Source organism: Crotalus tigris, unplaced genomic scaffold (assembly GCF_016545835.1).
Source record: "Crotalus tigris isolate CLP2741 ecotype Arizona unplaced genomic scaffold, ASM1654583v1 scf7180000024432.2438137, whole genome shotgun sequence".
NCBI lineage: Eukaryota > Metazoa > Chordata > Lepidosauria > Squamata > Viperidae > Crotalus > Crotalus tigris.
Genome location: NW_024100599.1, coordinates 2,047,501 through 2,066,010, shown reverse-complemented (window position 1 = coordinate 2,066,010; position 18,510 = coordinate 2,047,501). Strand labels below are relative to the sequence as shown.

Genomic DNA, 18,510 nt, shown 5'->3' with positions numbered 1-18,510 from the left:
ATATTGTAATTCCATAACTGTCTGTAGGAACAAAACCATGCAGACTTTCACAATCCCTTCTCATAATGCTTTTGTTGATAATGAAAAAGAAGATTTCTTTCTTTTTTGAATAGCTCTCAATGTATAGAAGGAATATAGCCAGGAAGGCAGGATTGCAAGGCTGTGTATGTGTGTGTACATGGAGGAGGGAAGACATCATAATTGGCAAGAGAAAATAACCTATATTATGTATGAGAAAAAGAAAACAATACAACATCAATGCAATTCATCTTCCAATAAAACTATATTCAATTGCCTAATAACTTGCCTGTCAGTTCTCCAAGATGAAATCAGTGAGAGCTTATATTTATTTGCTCTAAATTTCAATTTGGTCTAAGCAAACTTTGTATGATCTGAGCTGTGTTCCAGAAGACCTGAATTACATTCACAGTAATTGCATGCCAAATCTTTAGGCTATCCTCAGCTATGAAAGGACAAAAGTGTTTCTGGATAACACTGTTTCCATGGATCCTTATAATACTATGCCAAAATCTAAAGACTCTAGTCCTTGGACAGCTAACTTCAGAAATAACTGTCTCTGCCAAAGATTTATAATATGTTTTGGCTTTGAGTAGTAATTATTTCCAATTAGATCAAATTTTGCAGCCAAGAAGCACAAAGACTATTATTCTCCTTTGATCTTTACTCCCATCATCAGGGATACTGAAGAATTCTATTTTTATTCAGCTATTTCACTAATCTAAAATGATAGTCATCTTCATATAAGCATATATTTGTAATAAAACTTTGAAAATAATAATCATTTGAGAATTCCTCTGGATGTAAACAAAATCAAGCTTTCCTATATAACATAGTTGAAAGTATAAATATGTTAAAGTATATAACATTTTTTTCTATTTTAGATTGCTTTCTTCCAGAATAGAAAAAAAAAATATCTTGAAGCAATATTCACCAAATAAATCTAGTGCCAACAGTAATTGTTCGATTGCAGAAATTTAATTTCCTTCCTTCCTTCCTTCCTTCCTTCCTTCCTTCCTTCCTTCCTTCCTTCCTTCCTTCCTTCCTTCTCCTTTTTTCTGGCAAATTATTAATTTCAGAATAGGATCTAATTTTATATTTTAATTTGTCGCTTAAGTTTCTTTCTTCTTTTTCCTTTTCCAAGTTCATAATTTGGACTTTTGGTAATAGTTTTTTTTCAAGGAAGCAAAAATTTTGGAATCATAAAAAACTAGCAAGTATGCACCAATGGATGCTTATTTCTTTAAACACTATTCTATCAAATTCTCCAAGGACATTTGAAATTGAAGGGGCGGGGGATAAACAGCATTGTGAGATTTAGGAAGAGAGAATATATTGGAAGGAAACTGCAAAAATATCCAGGTGCCAGGTGTGTTGCTCTGTATTGCAGCCAGATTAAAAGAAAGGAGTATTTTATGAGAATTTAAACATACTGAGAAATTAAGTAAATGAAGCCAAACAACTGAAATTTAAAGCGCCAGGGTATTTGTTAAATCACTAGCTTTAATAATTTTATTGGCTTTGCAAAAGGACTTTATGAATAGCATCTTTTCATGCAAATCACAAACCCACCAACTGATTAATCATCCTTTCTTTTTGTATTTTAGCAGCTGATATATTTCACTACTAGGAGCAACTACAGAGATGGACTAGGTGTTCAATCAGAACATGCAGGAAAAAAACACTAATAATAGGTATTCAAATTGGGGCATTTTAAAGGCATATATTTTTTTCCTGCCAAATAATAAAATGGGCAGATAAGAGGCATCCTATGTATATCAAAACAACTGACCTTTATTTAGAAAACCACAGTATTTTATATATAGTTAGTTATGTTTTTGACATTTTCTACTCTAGAACACTAAATTTAAAGCAAGAATCATACAAGAGAATACAGCATACCTTCCACGTTGCTGCATTGCGTCTGAAGTAGGCAAACATACGTGTGAACCAGTTGTAGATTTCATTTAGTGTTAGCTGCTTTTCTGGAGATTCAAGAATTGCCTGTCAAGCAATTAAAATGCAAACGTGATCAGAAAATACACTTGCACATTTGTCTGAATAAATAAAACAAAATGGAAGTCGGAGAAAAATAAACACTTGCACTGACGATGGAAGATTAGTGGTTGTACTTAATAGCAAAATGGCAAAACTGAAAATGGAATTATCTAATTGTTTTGAGTTTTATTTCTGTTTCCTTACGGAAATATTAATTTATTAGTCATTCAGAGAGCAGAATCAAAGAGAAACGCAAAACATTTCACTAGCTGATTAAAGCTTAGTAATTATTTTGAGCTCAGATTAATTCTAGGGATCAGAGATTACTATAGCTTGTGATAATTGACTTGCCATCTTTAAACAGGCTCATTTTCAGTGTTGTGTGAAATGAATTTCCTAATAATCACATTGTATTGTAATACTTAATCAAAAGCAATTATGGTATATGTATTGCAGTTGTGGGGAGAAAAAAAAACCTCATATAGCAACAGTGTCAGTATGCCTGTATTAGCTAATCATCTCTTCTTCCCTATAGCATCACATATACAGTATGTACAATCCTGGATTTCAGCAGGTTTTCAGGGATGGTATCGCTTACCTGCCTAATTAAAGATGCATATGTAAAGGGCGGCCTAACTTCTGCATTCTTGTAGAATTCTTGGTTCTGCGCAATATCTGCTAAATGAAGGCGAAGAAGGCTCCTGTTAGCCATGGCTCTTGTTTTATCAAGTTGTATTTGAATGGGAAGAATTAAACCCCTTTTTCCAGCTGGCTTTCTAGTTACCTGAGGAGATGGGCACATTGTATTTATCAGAGTACCGCCTTCGGATGGGTCCAACGTTGTGCATGCTGGTAGTAGTGATGACAGAAGGTCCCTGGGTAACAGGAGTGATGGGTGCTGTCGGGGTGGTGGGAGTATGAGGTAAACTCTGTGGAGAAGCCTCTGATGCAGTCTTGGAAAGCGTGACATTAGAGACAAGATTCAACTATTGAAACAGAAAAAGAAACCAATTTCCTGGATTAACAAATACATTGCCCCAAATACCTTTTCATGCACTGACATGATTTTTTTATTAAGACAGATTGAATATATTTTGTTACTCATACTCAATGGGAAAAAAATAAACAGTGTTAGAGTAGGACTGGGGAGAGAATTATAAGACCAACCTCAACTATGAAAAGTCACTTGTAGGATATAAATCAAACCAGTAAGAAGCATGCAATAAATTGATAAAAAAAATGCCTTCATAACTTTGATTCCTACCTACTCCATCCCCTGCGGTAAAAACATTCTAATGTAGATGTGCATTATATGTTTACTGAGGGTTTTGAACATAATACGGGTAGATAACCTGATAAAGCCTTGTTTTTACAGTTATATAGCTCAGTGGCCCCTAACCTTTTGGGTACCAGGGACCAGTTCCGTGGAAAAAGGTTTTTCCCTGAAACAGAGGGGGTGTGCCTTTGTGTGCTGCCTGCATCCCGCAAAAGGGGCTTCACTTGTTTGCGTGGCCTGATTGTTGGCATGCTGGGGCCCGGTACCGATCCATGGATCAGGTGTTGAGGACCCCTGATAAGCTGTATGAATGAGTGGGCAACAAAGACAGCTTTAAAGTGAGGTTATGAAGTAGCAAGTGGAGAATACTGCAGATGAGCTAAACCCAAAAGAGTGCAGGTTTCATTAAGGGGAAAAAAAGCCCTAGAAGTAAATTGATCAAATATTTACTTTCCACACTACAAGAGATTTTTTTAAAATCTACCTTATGCTGAGTACACAATTGACCAGTAATATTATCTATAACTCTGGTAATCTGAGGCTATGCTGTAATCATAAATATCTTTCATTGGAAATTCATTCTTTAAAAAGACTGGCATTTTGGGGTCAGTATGAAACCATTGATTTTCTGGCCTCAGGAAGAATTTAAGGAGGCAAAGTGTTTCTCAGCCAGGCATAACAAATAGCACCAGCCAAACTTGCTGGGTTTTTTTTTAGAATGTTTAAAGTTGAAGCTAAAGAAGACATACACTTCTTGACATCCCCACTTGGTCCTTTGTAGTAGATGTTGCCTCTTTTAGATACAACCAAGAAAAACATGGGGATACCTGCATATATGTTGACAGCCAAGCAGTTCTGACCCTTGATAAGATCACGAAGACTGCAGACAAATGTTTAACTTACAAGACCATCCTACGGAAATCAGTGGGTTTTTCTTCTGAGCAATTAAGTTATAGCATTACATTGGAAAAGAGCAGATTTTTCTTTCAGGCAGTTAACACAAAAGATTGCCTAAAGTACTTTAAAGTATTACAAATTAAAAGAATATTATTATATCTATACACCCAGACTTCTCATGGACTGAAAATCATAGATAATTGCCTTTTGTATTGAGAATTTAAGAATTTATATTGATGTCACCGATCCTTTCTTTGGGTTCCTTAAAGAAAATTAGCTCCATTATTTTAAGGTAATTTTCTTATGAAACTATACAAAATGTCCTATACAAAAGACAGCAACTCTTTTTCTAATATCGTTTTCTAATATCTTGGGAAATTATTGTTATTGTTATCAATTACACTTTTAAAATGTAAATATTCTTTTTGTTTCATCCATGGTGTTAGTACATTTTCATGAAAATTGACTTGTTGAAAAAAGGTTTTGACCACCAGATTCTTTATTTTCTTTCTGTTGATTTAAAGTAGACAATCAATAAAGCCTCTCACATATATTCTTTTGTTAGAGTTACCTAAGTATCTTATAAATAATAAAGTTTTTTTATTTGCACTTTAGTTTGAATACTTGAAGTGGGTTGGGTTAGAGGAAAAACAGAATGAAATAAATCAATATATAAAACCTACAAATGTTCACACAGAAGAGAAAAAGATTCTCTTAGGTAATCATCATGACAAGTCAACCGTCACGGGGGAAAAATGCCTAACTGAATCTATATTTTAACTCAAGTAATGCAACTGAAATAACTGAATCACGCATCTATATTCTAACTCAAGTAATGCAAAGTTTGGGTGCAGATACTGATCCAAGTTCTCAACACTCTCAACACTTATCATGATGGGTTGACAGAGATGGGAGGGAGTAAATAAATAAAACTTCTGGAGGACAGACAATAGAAAAGAACTGTTCGTCCATGTGAGTTCAGAGTTCATTGTTTGGCTGATGTCAGCAGACAATCCGATTCTGTGATCAATATAGCTACTATCAGAATTCAAGAGGCGCCTGGGAAAGCTCTTTCTTTAATGGGAGACGGTATCTGTCCTTACTCCAGACACTTGGGATACTTAGAATTGGCAAGCAGAACCTAGGAGTGTCCCTCTTCATTCATTTTCTTATTTATACTTCCTTCTGAGAAACTGTTCCTTTGTTTGTGCATACACCAATGAACAGCATTTCATTAGCAAAAGCAGCAGGGAGGGGGGAAATAGGAGCAGAGGACACCGACTGCAGTGGCCTTCTTCCCCAGCTTCTTTTCTCTTCAGGCTATGATTATTATTATTGTTTGCAGCAAACAGCATTTATCTGAATGTCTCTGTATTTCTGGAACGTAAACAGCAGAGGAGGCATTGAGAAAGAACAGAAAACCAATCCTCGCACAACTTGATCAAGAAGTGGTACGATTAATTTGTCAGTTTTTTTTTTAAAGATTATTTTGATTTACAAGATGCTTTTCTACATGCAAGATGCTGAAATGACAAGATAGTACTGAAGTGTACTAAAGGCATGTTGGTCTGGAACTTTTTATCTTCGGTTTTTCTAAGGTTCTCAGTGGAATGAGGATTTTGTTTCAAAACAGTAATGCAATGAATAACACAAAATGATAGTCAGGGACTTCGTAGTGACCTATGACTGCATTCTCCCAAGCAGGTAACTAACTCATGCAAAAGGGAAAGAGCAGATAGGCTACCCTATGTTCTTTTATTTGGGGAAACTGGATGATTGCATTTTGTTACGCCCTTCTGGCATCCATCCATCCATCACATATGATAAAAAGCACGGGGATAACAACAATGCAAAGTCTCCCTGAGAAATTGAATCTCCTCTATTTTATCTCTGCTCTTAAACAGCATGGGCAAATCTGAATCAATTTCCAGTGTTCTTGCACTGCACAAACTCAGAAGATTGGCTCTCCTGCTGAAAAGCACACGGATACTGTTTCCTTATTACTTTTCAAACCACTCAATTTCAAACAAGTTCAATTCTGTTTTTGCTGTTTAAAAGCTTAAACATTTAATCTGTTTCTACTAGGAAGCCGGGGGAGGGGGTGGAAGGCCCAAAGGTCAACGTTCTCCAGTTAAATAATTTGAATTGAGTTAAATTTCTTGAGGCAGTCAGGGTAGGTAATACAACTAGAAATAAACACAAAAGTGAAGAAGAACAAAGGGAGGGGGCACCGCCTTGAACAGGCTCGACAAATGACACTGCGATTCACACCCACTGCTAGGCTGCCACTAATAAGCTAAAGAGGAAGCAGCCAATCTTGGCTAATTACCAGATAAAATTGTATTGTAAGGACTCTAATTAAAAGATGCTTATGGAGGTGATCTAATGATTAAACACTACATCCCAGTGACCCCACCATCAATGTGCAATGGCGTAAGATGTCACTGGAATATTTTGCAGAAACAGTAATCTTATTTCAAGGGTAAGGGAGAGGCCGTAATATTTGTAATAATGGCTACGAGGTAAACTCATTAAAACACAGTTCCTAAAGGAAGGCTATGGCTTTCAGCATCTGTGACCATTCCAAAGCAAAGTGCCAAATCTTGACAGAGGAACTGCAGTCAAGTGGAAAATTTCTGCCTGAACTCTGCTCTTGCTATTAATTTGCAGGAAAACTAATGACACATATACATATTCCCACAACATTTTTCTAATTGCTAATTTGCTAAAAGAGCCTAGTTCCCAAATTAAACCTGACTGCCATCTGAGAAGAAAGGGGTTGGAGAGAGGGAAAACAGTGAGAGCAGATGCCTAGAGAGCTTTGTGCTTTATCAGAGGTAACTGCTAGACTGGCAGAAGGAACAAGTTAAAAAAAACATGACATGTCACTTACTATGAAAGTTTCGCTTTTCGAGCTTTTCTGTAAGGAGAGCCTCTTAGTGTTTTCACCACATAATGCGGAGAAGAACATTTTATTTACATCAGGGAGGGTTGATAATAGGCTGCTTTCACTGCCTCAACTACAGATAACAGTTACGAATAGGAGCACAACTACATCAGGCGTGGTTCTGTTGTAATTGTCAACTACTAAGCTTCATTATAATTTATTAAACATTAATTGTTTAAACCATCAACTATGAAAAAGGCCTACAGTAAACTAAAGACAATTTTGTGGGGCAAAGGTCACAAATGGCTAAGAGTGATGGAATTTATTTTCTTGATTGATATGCCACATCGGTTTCTTCTTAGAAACATCATTGCTTGGATTTGAGAAGTGGTTGATGAAGATTTTTCTCATACAAATAAGGTTCACTTTATTGCAATTTATTTTGATCAAGTTGTTGGAGCTAACAAAAGCGAGTTTTTGAGGCAAGCTCTACTAGTGGCCTTATGTTCTGATGGTATCTTTAATTATTACAGTTAAGAGCTGTAATTTTTTGGACTGTATAAGAATATAGAAAACAACATAGGAATGAAAAAATAATCTTTCTCTCTACCGCCAAAAATTAGTTGCCTTTGTGTTCTGCTAGGAACAAATTCTATACCAGCAAAAGCATATTCAGAAATATAAATTAGTTTCCTTTTGTCTGTGTGTGTGAATGTGTTTAGGACACCATTTATAGAATTGCAACTTTGATTATCGAAGGGTTTTAACAATAAGGTATGTGATGTGTGCTCATGTAAACTTGGTTTATACTTGGTCTTTCTCGCACCCCTACTCATGCATACATATATAATATTATTGTTTTACAGCGTATGAGCAAAGCTATCCATAATAGGCATATTTGCTTTTCTTCAAGTTTGTATTTGTTTGTCCCTTTAAACCTGCACTAATGGAACCTGAAGTAGTCATTCCCTCCTTGGCCACTCAAGTATTTGGAAAACTAAAATAATTTAGAAAATAAAACATGATGAAAGAAATATTTTGTTTACATTAATGATAAGATGAAGAAGAAGCTTCATCTCTCCCTACTGATTCTCGAATTCCTATGGAATGGGAAACATGCTACAAATATATTCACTTATTCACACTTATACACACACACACACACACAGAGAGAGAGAGAGAGAGAGAGAGAGAGAGAGAGAGAGAGAGAGAGAGAGAGAGAGAGAGAGATGTATTTTTTGTTTGTTTTTAAAGTAGCTTCCATTGGTCTATGTCTGAAGGACATATACAAGACCAGCAACAAAGCCACAAGGAAGATAGCAGGGGATATATAGTGTGTTTTTCCTATGTAAAAATCAGTAAGCTCTTCTGGGGCCATCTGTGCTGCTTAAGGTCAAGGATTTCTCTGACATGGGTGCTCATTGTTTTATTTGGGGCTCAAACGGTTGCTGTAACTGGGTCTTGGGAATGGTGAAATGGAATGGCACTAATCCCAGCGAGACCTTGAAAGTGGATGGGTGTCAGGACTGTTAAATTTCACCCATGAACATTTTATGTACGCATCTTTAGAAAATATATATAACTCTATGAAACACAAGATTTGGCAGGCAATGATCACTTAGCAGGTGTTGTTATTGGCCAGGATACTAAAGGAAACTCAAGTTGAAGAATGGGGACTTAATGAAAAACGGTATATAAAAACAGCTTTTTTGTGTGTTGCACTTACAAATCTCTTTTTTCTATTGCTACATACCATTATTTTTCAAACTATAAAGTACAACTACAGCAGCTAAAATGCTCAGTCATTACCTCACAGTTAAAAGGCTATTTTTAATGCTTTGTTTTTACAGTTGCTAAAAACAGGATTTCAAAACAATCGTAATTGCTGTGGTTAGGGTAAAGGAAAATATATAAAAAATAGCCAACAGTTATGTCAGCTCGATAAAGATGGATGTACAGCCAGGTATGCAAAAAAGAAAAAAAAACTACCAAAGAAAGAAGAATGCATTCCTTCTTTCTTTTGTGAAGAAGCAATCTGTGGCTAAGCAGTGCCATCTAACAGCACCTGGCACCTTAGTTTTCCTCATCACCAAGAATGCTTGAAAATAATGGTATTACAATTATTATGTTATAATATACATGCTTGCATTTCTGTCACAAATACATGCATATATAGAAACATATGGAAATCTAATGAGAGCACCCATGACAATAAAAAATACCAGTGCACAATACTAGATTTCTAATTATATTGTGTAATGCTTGGTTGTAAATGGGGTCTCCCTTGAGTATAAAAATTAGACTGAAACCAGAGAGTATCTTCTTGCAAAGCCATGGAGATATGAAGACAGATAACATTCAGCACCACAGCAGCAGCATATATGGCATTCTTCATGGGAATACTTGGAGCTATTCACAATGACAAACTAAATCAGCTTGCAATAATTGTTTCCCAGCACTAGAGCATTCAGAATGTGCCAACTTTAGTTGTTCCACCTCAGTGGCCATTAAAACTTGGCAACTTTAAGACTTGTGAACTTCAACTCCCAGAATTCCATGCTGGGCTAGGGGATTCTGGGATTTGAAGTCCACAAGTCTTAAAGTTGCCAAGTTTGAAGATCCCTGTTCTAACTGAACACTGAACTCTCAAGACATTGAATTACAGTGGAACAATCAACTCAAAATGTTTCAGTCTACTTCATGCACCCCTACATTTGATCCGGCCAGAAATATCTATGATAACCAAGTCATATTTTACAAGAAAATTCATTGCCCCCCAAAACTGTACCTGCTTTTGAGATTATCATGCTCATTTTAAGGTAGGGACCACTACTTCTCAAAATTTTCTCATCAACTTTCCCTGATCGAAAAAGACCAAGTCAATTACTCTTTGGGGCATCAACATCTATGCAGTTTTTTAAAAAAACTAGAATTTTAAGTTCCAATTTCTTTTTAAAAAATACAAAATATTATAATTAATTTATACCTTACATCTGATAAGGAGGAGAACAGAATGTTAATTATGGGGTGTAAAAAGGACTGAGTGCTGTGGTTTTGGTCATCAACTGACTTCTAGTCAGAATTATATGCTGGTAAATGTATAAAGGCCAAACTTTGGCTCTGTGATGTTATTCTTCTCCTATCCTTGCAAAGACAGCATATATGAAGACTACTGTATTTCTACATTTTGTAATTAATTTTCAAATTCTTCACCTATACATATTTTAATAATTTCTGATTTATTTGAAGATATCTGTAATAAAATTTCCTATATTCAATAAATGAAAAGAAAGCTGTTTCACTCCAATAACAGCGTAACACAATATAGTCCTGTCAGGCGCCAATTTTTACTTCTAACGTGTACGTTAAAGGATAAGGATTTATAATGCTGCCTATGAACGAAACCACTTTTCATACACAAATGCGATCTTTTTTCCAAAGGGTAATACAACAGTACATTTACATAAACTAATCCAAACAATCTATGCATTTGACAATGGCAAACCTCACACAGACTGCCTATTGTTGGTTTACATCTTGGAGTTCTTTATGTTGGCTTGTAACACTGCCCTAGCTGTCAAAGGTTTGACTTGGCCTCTAAATAAATGGTTATACAAGTGCTGTGCAGTGATATTGGACTGCTTTGGAAAAGAAACCTGCTGTGTACGAATTCAAAAGCTATTAATTTTTCAGTCAAAAATATTCATGCCTATTTCTTTTAATAGAGAAACACTGTGCAGAGCAACTGAGAGATAATGTTGAGTAGTGGTGCAGAATTTTCAATAGAACAGTTAAAAATAAGTTTAGTGGGAGGCCCCATCAAAGCTATAATTTTTCAGAATGTAAAACATTTTTAATACTGGTGAAGACAGTGGATCCTTCATTTCCTTTCCTTTGGTCAATTTTACTTCCTTTCTCTGCTAACCCACTTACTGGTTGTGCAGCAGTTTTTACTCTGGAATCTCTGTACCGCTAGTATTTATTAGCAAAAAAAAAAAAAAAGTCCTGAATTTTAAGTAGTGAGCACTTGGGAGTGGACTAAACTGTTCTGGCCATATTGCTCTTATACTCAAAGGGGAAATGTTGGCCCTTCTGATATTTTCATTCTGCAGCTGACATTTAGCCATGCTGGTTGGTCTACCTTCTTTTTGTAGGGCTTTCTGGGGAAGAAGAGGGAGAGATAATAGTTATCCACAACTCACCTTCTGAAATACAGGTAGTCCTTGACTTACAATCATTTGTTTTGTGACTGAAGTTATAGCACTGTAAAAAGTGACTTATGACTGCTTTTCACACTTATGACCATTGAAACGTTCTCTATAGTCATGTGATCAAAACTGAGATGCTTGGCAACTGGCAAGTATTTATGACGGTTGCGGTATCCTGGCACCACGCGATTACTTTTTGTGACCTTCTGTCAAGCAAAGTGAATAGAAAAGCCATATTCATTACTACTATCAGTACTAACTTAACAACCGCAGTGATTCACAACCGTGGCAAGAAGGATGTAAAAAGGAGCAAAACTCACTTAACAAGTGTCGTGCTTAGCAGTGGAAATTTGGGGGTCAATTGTGGTCATAAGTCAAGGACTACCTGTACATCATCTTGCAGCTGTTTAATCTTTTGAAGATTCTACTTGAAGGATCAGGATTGGTATGGGCCAGATGGGGTTGTTAGAGAAAAATGAGGGGGGTAATCCAAAATCTTTGTAAAACAGTTCTAGCTATGTGTGGACACAAGTTATGCACACAAGTAACCACAACTTATGCACACAAGTAACCACAACCTCCTGAAGGCCCAGTGTGCAGCTTTGAGAGCTTTTCCCAGGTTGTCTATATGTGCATATATTATTTGCTGACAATATCAGCTAATGTATTTTTTGTGTGAGCACAAAGGAAATCCTCAAAGTAGTTGTCCCAAACGTGTGTGAAGATACGGTTCAAGCAGCTTTCCTTCACTTGTTATTCAAAGTACTTTTTTCAATGATTTACACTCTCCTAAGATCTACCTGCTTCTTGATGCGACTGGAGATGCACTGCTATTATCTTTTAGAGAATATAGGAGCAGATCTGGGGATGGATCCAAGGAAAGAAAATAAAATAAACTTATTTCATATCATCCAAGCTTTCGTGGGAGTTACAATTTAGGAAGACAGGATTACACAAGATGAAGGCTTTCTTAGCTCTGCCTTATATTTGAAAAACAAGCACACTGTTTTTTTGCCACTCAAAAATATTCTGCAGAAAAATCTGCACATAGATTTTTTAAGACGGTGAAAGGGATCAGGGATTTAAATAAAATGCTTTATCTTAAATTAAAATTTAATTTACATATCAAAATCAGATTTGCTTATCCTAAAAGCTTATGCCCCCCCACAACCTTTTAAATATGAGGTTTTTAAAGTTTATTCCTCTCCTGGTAATACTCTGAAATTCCTAATTACTTCATGTGAGTATTTTAAGCTGAAGGATTGATTTGCTACTTAGTTTCTTAGCTATATGTAGGTAAATGGCCTAATTTGATTTTACTTGTATGAAAATTTAGTGCTGATGATCTACAGTTTGTATAAACTACATTAATCAGCAAGTAGTGATGAACCATAACAGCAAATTGGTTTATCAATTTTATTGTCATGCCGATTGTAAAATAGCATGTAAGCAGGCATCTATCTTTCTATCTGACAGAAAGAAGAGATTCAAATTGAAGACTCAAGAATAACAGCAACCTGATTAGGTATAATTGAAAGAAAAAAAATAAAATAGATTACTTTGCACATATCTTCCTGGAAAAAACATATTACTTTTTCAGTTTTCTTAGGAATTAAATCCTTAACTCTATGTGGACCAGTAGAGGCTAAGTCATAAAACATGCAGTGGGACAGGTGTGTCAGCCAAATGATGGGGAACTTACTTTGCAAATATTGTAGTGAATTTATTTCTTGAATAATGCTCAAGAAGTGTGCTGCTATGCAAAAAAGCTAACCTTATAATAAATCTCTTTATTTTTTAAAAGGCAGCAAGGCTATTTATTATGTTATGTTCATAACAGACTAGGAGAGCAATCTTTCTAGCAATAATTGATATACTAATCAATTTGCGGTATTTGTGGTGCCCTCTCGGATACAAAGAATCAGCAGAGGGAAAGCTTTATGTACTCTGTGCAGATACTTACAGGCTGAGGGGTAGCTTTTGGTTCAGTTGATTTCACATGCAGGTGTGTCATCATTGCTTGTAGGCGTTCCTTGTCTTTTGCAAGCTGAACAGGAAAGGGAAATATAAACATGACTTTTGTGAACAGAATCCAGAACGGCTCTTCTCTATTTAAACCCTGGCGTTGTAGCTAACACATGACAGGAAAAGTGCACAGTATTACTTTCCTGTGATTTGGAAATGTTAGAGGAGCCCACATCCCTCTCTGGCATTGCTTTAAAAGTAAAACAAAACTTTTGGTGCTGGGTATCAGGTTTTTTTTGTTGTTGTTTTGTTTTGTTTTGCAAAAATGCATTAGAGCACTTGACTCAAGCAGGTCTAGTCCTTCCGGCTCCAGGAGAGGTTGCTGAAACAATGAGGGAGAAAATGAAGGAATTATAGTTACTATCCAACCTCTGTGCTAAGACAGCCACAGCCAAGTTTGCTAGCTTTAAAGCAGGGGTGTCAAACTGCTGGCCCAAGAGCCGGATGCATCATGCCGAAACTGCACCCATCCCATTGCTGGCAATAGGAAAAAAGTCACAATACATTGCGACATGTCACGTGACGTTGCGAGTTTGACACTCCTGCTTTAAAGCTTGTCTTCTCCTCCTTTTCTATAATATCCCACTCGGTACCTTTTTAAAAAAACTTGGCTACATACCCTCTCTATTAGGTGAGGCTGACATGTAAAACATTAAATGGATAGTCAGCTTTAGGGAAAGGGAAAAGCAACCATTTACAGAAGGTAAATGTTTGTTCTCTCACAGAAAAGATTTCACTGTGGAGGAGAAAAATCAACAAGCTTTCTTTTTCACATTTGCTTGTGTAGCCAAGAAGATACATCCTGGCCAAGTATGTTTTTTGTTACCAAGTTTTTTTGTCTTTTAGTACAGACTGGATGATGCACATATTAAAACTGAATTGTAACTCATAAGAAAACTTGCATGGGGGTTGTTCTCTTCCTGACCCATGGGTGTTAAATATAAAATACAAGTATAGCTCCAACCACTGATAAAATTCTTTCCCACACCAGCCTTTTCACTCTGTTGATGAAACATCCAGGCAGACATATTCATATGATTCAAACTCTAATGTATTGGAGCAATGTAGAAGCCCCAGTAAATTAAAAAAAAAGAAGTTGAAATATGAAGTTCTTTTTTTTTTTGAGAGGTCTTTACATTTTTACAATCTCACAAGTTTTAAAAAGTGATAGTTCATATGCCTAAACCATTTACAAAAACATAAAAATTACTTGATGATTCAGCACCATTTAAAAAGTATTATTTCACTGTCTCTAGGGAGAAAAAATATTGTATGTTTCTGAAGAATCCTTCTATTCCCCACCATTCAGCTTCTTGGATGAGAAGCAAAATGTTTTCAAGAAAAAAAAAAACAAGAAAATCCAGTTGCCTTTTGGATTTAACTTTAAACTTTCCAAAGCCTCAGTGAAAAGATGGGAGTCATCAATAATACTCATTCTTAACAATACCAGCAAGTTTCTAATTCTTGCCATTCTGAATAATTCAAGAAAGTGATAATGCCTCCATAATCACCAGGTCAAAATCCAGGATGAAATGCTAATGGTTTTTAATACATATATTTGTCTAGTCAGCATAGACGTGGGCATGGGGAAGTTGACATAGTCCAATAATACCTGGCAAACCCACTTTCTCTATTCATGCATTATAATCTTGGGGTTATTATAATGCATTCATGGCTTATCCTCAGGTGCACATGAGATTTTGCTACAGTTGTCTGAGGTACTCACACAAGAGGGAGATACCACACAAATGAGAACAGGGCTATCTTTTTATTGGAAGCCTACTGACTTACAGGTAACACTGCAAAGTAACAGTTGCTCTACATATCTATCTACATGTTTGAAGTGGTTGACCCAAATATTTTTCACTATGATGTTGTCAACTGTTGACTAAATTACAGCCTGCAAAATTTCTCCAGTGTAAAAGTTATTCCTTCTGCCTGATTGAAATGAAGACTTTTTTTCTCAGTGAAAATGAGGAGAAAGATAAGAGGCAAGATGTGTATATTATTTTATGCCCAGTTCTTCTGAAAAGAAGCAGGACCCAAATGTAAATGAATCCAGCTATTTGAAATTAAGAATTTTCAAATTCCTACTTTATATGATCAGAAAACTGATTAGGTTTTATACACTGCTCAACTATAAATTATTATAAGTCAATGCAGGACAGCAGATTCATTGTTCTGCTCTTGAAAAAGAGTTATCAATTCTCTTATAGTGCCATCATCTTCCTTGAGGCTAAAACTGGGATCCATTACCTCTTCCGCTGTCTAGTTGGAATACAAAACATGCTGGACTTAGTATGAATAAAGATCCTGTCCAATTCAGCATATCAGTAACAAGAATAACCTGATTAACAGAAATGTTTGCGGGGCATGATGGCTTGCGTGGTTAGGATGCTGGTTTGACTAGCAGCAAGGTCACATTTGAGACCCAAGTCTTGCCATGGGATTATGTATGTGAGCTCACATCCTTTGTTCCAGCTCTTGCTGGGAATATGAAAGGAGCCCCCAACTGGGCATCCTCTAGGCAACGATGATGTCACTGGCTAATCCTTTCAACCTGGAAGCACCTCAGGGCTTCCGACACAAGTGCAAAAATCCCCTCAGAAACATTACAAAAGTTGACTTCCTAGAGGAAAATATGGCCACATTGAACATTCAAACCATTTTATCCCACGGGTATCTGCTCCTCTAATAAAATCAACATACAGGTAATCCTCGGTTGTTAATGACCATTTGTTCAGTAACCATTTGAAATTATAAGGACACTAAATGAGGAGCCTTGTAACTAGTTCTCAAAGTTGAGGCTGTTGCAGCATCTTCATAATCACATGATCACAATTAGGAGCGGAATGAGATAAGTGCTTTAACCAGTGAGGAAGCAGTCACAGCTCCTTCCAAAAAGCCTTCTCTCTCCTTCTCCCCCCAAAAAGGTTCACATGTAATGGTGGTTGGATAATATTTACTTTTGAACCAAGTCATTATCATGAAAAAACATTCTAGTCTGTTTCTCAACACAGTTCTACATACTGGTGTTGATAATGAAATTCCAGGTGTTTAATTCTGAATTCATGGACACCTTTTAGATCAGAGTCTTTTTGACAGTTCTGTCCTGGGCTAGTAATATTAAGTCCCTGCATCCCAGCCATGTAAATGTTGGAAGAAATCTTGCAGAAATTTGGCAGGGAGCTAATGCAAATGCCTTTTGCAAAGAAACAGCTGCAACTCAGTCTACTTTTGGCTCTGGCCTGACTACACCTGGAAAATAGACCTTGACAGTTTTTAATTGTATTCCTGTACCTCATGTTAGGAAAAAGATTTTTACCCCTGCAGTGATCCTAAACTGGTATGTAGGTAGTCTTATCCCAGTGGTGGCGAACCTATGGCACAGGTGCCAGAGGCGGCACTCTGAGCCCTCTCTATGGGCACGTGCGCTGTCGTCCCAGTCCTAGGCCTTCAACTGGGTTTTAAAAGACCTTTTCACTTTAGGCCTCCACCTCAGTGTACAAAAAAAAAGGTTCAATCAATCAGTCAATTTCAACTTCTCGCGGGAAAAAAAAAAGATCTTACAAAGTTGGAATTGATTGATTGAACTTTTTAGTCCCACCCAGTCTGCTGTTACCACCGCAACCATGCCCACCCCACTGGGCCACACCTACCCAATGGGCCACACCCACCCGGCACCCGATGATGCATAAGTGGGTTTTGAGTTGCAGTTTGGGCACTCGGTCTCTAAAAGGTTCGCCATCACTGTCTTATCCTATGGAGATTGAGCCCGTCTATGGAATTAATCGATGTTATTAAGATCTGCTCACATTTTCGGGAAAGCCTTTACTGTCGCATACCAGGACAGAATGATAAAATTGCCACTGGGCAGAATAAAGATAATACATCTTTACTGGTGGATATTGATTGGCAACTGGAAACTCAAATATAACTCACAAAAGAATAATTCATAAATTGGACAGGGACTAATTTTCTATTTCCATTAAAACCTTCTACCTGTGCTCTAAATTCAAATTCAGTCCTTGCACTTCTTGAGTTAAATGAATAAAACCTGGATTTGAATGAGGACAAGGGAACAAAGATTATTTTCAATTCTTTTTAACTGTTGGAAGGAATGAACAACAGAAATTACAACTTCAGCACTTGTGCATTTATACAAGTAGTGAGAGCCTTGAATGAAACTTGCTTTCCTTTAACCTTGAGTGAAATTAGCTTTTATTGAAGATGTCTAGAAGGTTATTTTGCAGCTCTTTATTGACTGTATTGAAATACTAGTATTTTGAACATTGTTTTATTTGGAATGGGGTGTTGGGGGGAAGGAAGGGAGAAAATATATCATAGAGATGGCATGGCAACAATTTTATAGGAAATAAAATATTGGTTATGGAACCAAAATCTTGAGATAAGAAGATAAATGGGATTTTTAAAAAGTAAATTATGTTGTAAAATATAAATTATAATTATCAGGAAAAGTAACAACAAAAAGTTGAAGATGATTTTTCTCTAAAACTATTTGAAGCTCTAAACGACTAACTCAGTAAAATTTCAAATGTAATTATCTTTTTGCACTTAGCCCACGGCTTACTATATATCTCTACAGTGTCATCTTGCATACAAAAATAGGCCACATGTTTTTGAGGAATGGTAGCTATCTAACGTACAACACTGTGTTAATTTGTCATCTTTGGTTGTCCTTTTGCCTACTTCTTTCACACAAAGAATGTCAGGCCACAAAAAACACTTAGGTTTATTCAGACTGGGTATGGGTGTCTTTTTAAATTGCCTGATACTGGTAGTAATATAGCAGTTGCATGTCTTTTATAGATTCTAATTATATTCCTTTAATAAATCCATTAGAAGCTGATTACCTGTAAACAGACTGGGGCACTGACATAAATCAGGGTTTTCAATTATAATAGTAAAGTATATATTTAAAATAATGTTCTAGGTCAGTGAGTAAAGTCATTTACAATCTAATCTTGGTCAAGATTTAAAAACTAACATGGGCTGTTTCCATCCATTCTGGGTACCATGTGCATACACATTTATCACCAAATGTAAATGTAAGACATATTCAACATGTATTGATAATTACAAAAAAAAATTCAGTGCACTCAAGCTTTAATTTCTTTTTAAAGTTATAGCAAAGATGAAGCCAATCTACAATCTTTGCAATAGCATTTAGAAATTAATCT

The 18,510-nt window shown here is 36.2% G+C and overlaps 1 protein-coding gene across 15 annotated transcripts in view; it reads right to left on the bottom strand.

Moving 5' to 3' along the window:
* FOXP1 (forkhead box P1) overlaps window positions 1–18,510 on the bottom strand; it is a 666,111-nt gene that overhangs the window by 21,646 nt on the left and 625,955 nt on the right. For 14 of the 15 annotated variants that reach the window (XM_039330816.1, XM_039330827.1, XM_039330820.1 and 11 more), the window contains 4 exons: window positions 13,248–13,331; window positions 2,801–3,002; window positions 2,615–2,694; window positions 1,921–2,022 (listed from right to left, as the gene is read on the bottom strand). In XM_039330816.1, the coding sequence (XP_039186750.1) occupies window positions 1,921–2,022; window positions 2,615–2,694; window positions 2,801–3,002; window positions 13,248–13,331 (468 nt within the window). The remainder of the gene's footprint in view (window positions 1–1,920; window positions 2,023–2,614; window positions 2,695–2,800; window positions 3,003–13,247; window positions 13,332–18,510) is intronic. The other variant, XM_039330828.1, reaches the window with a different exon arrangement.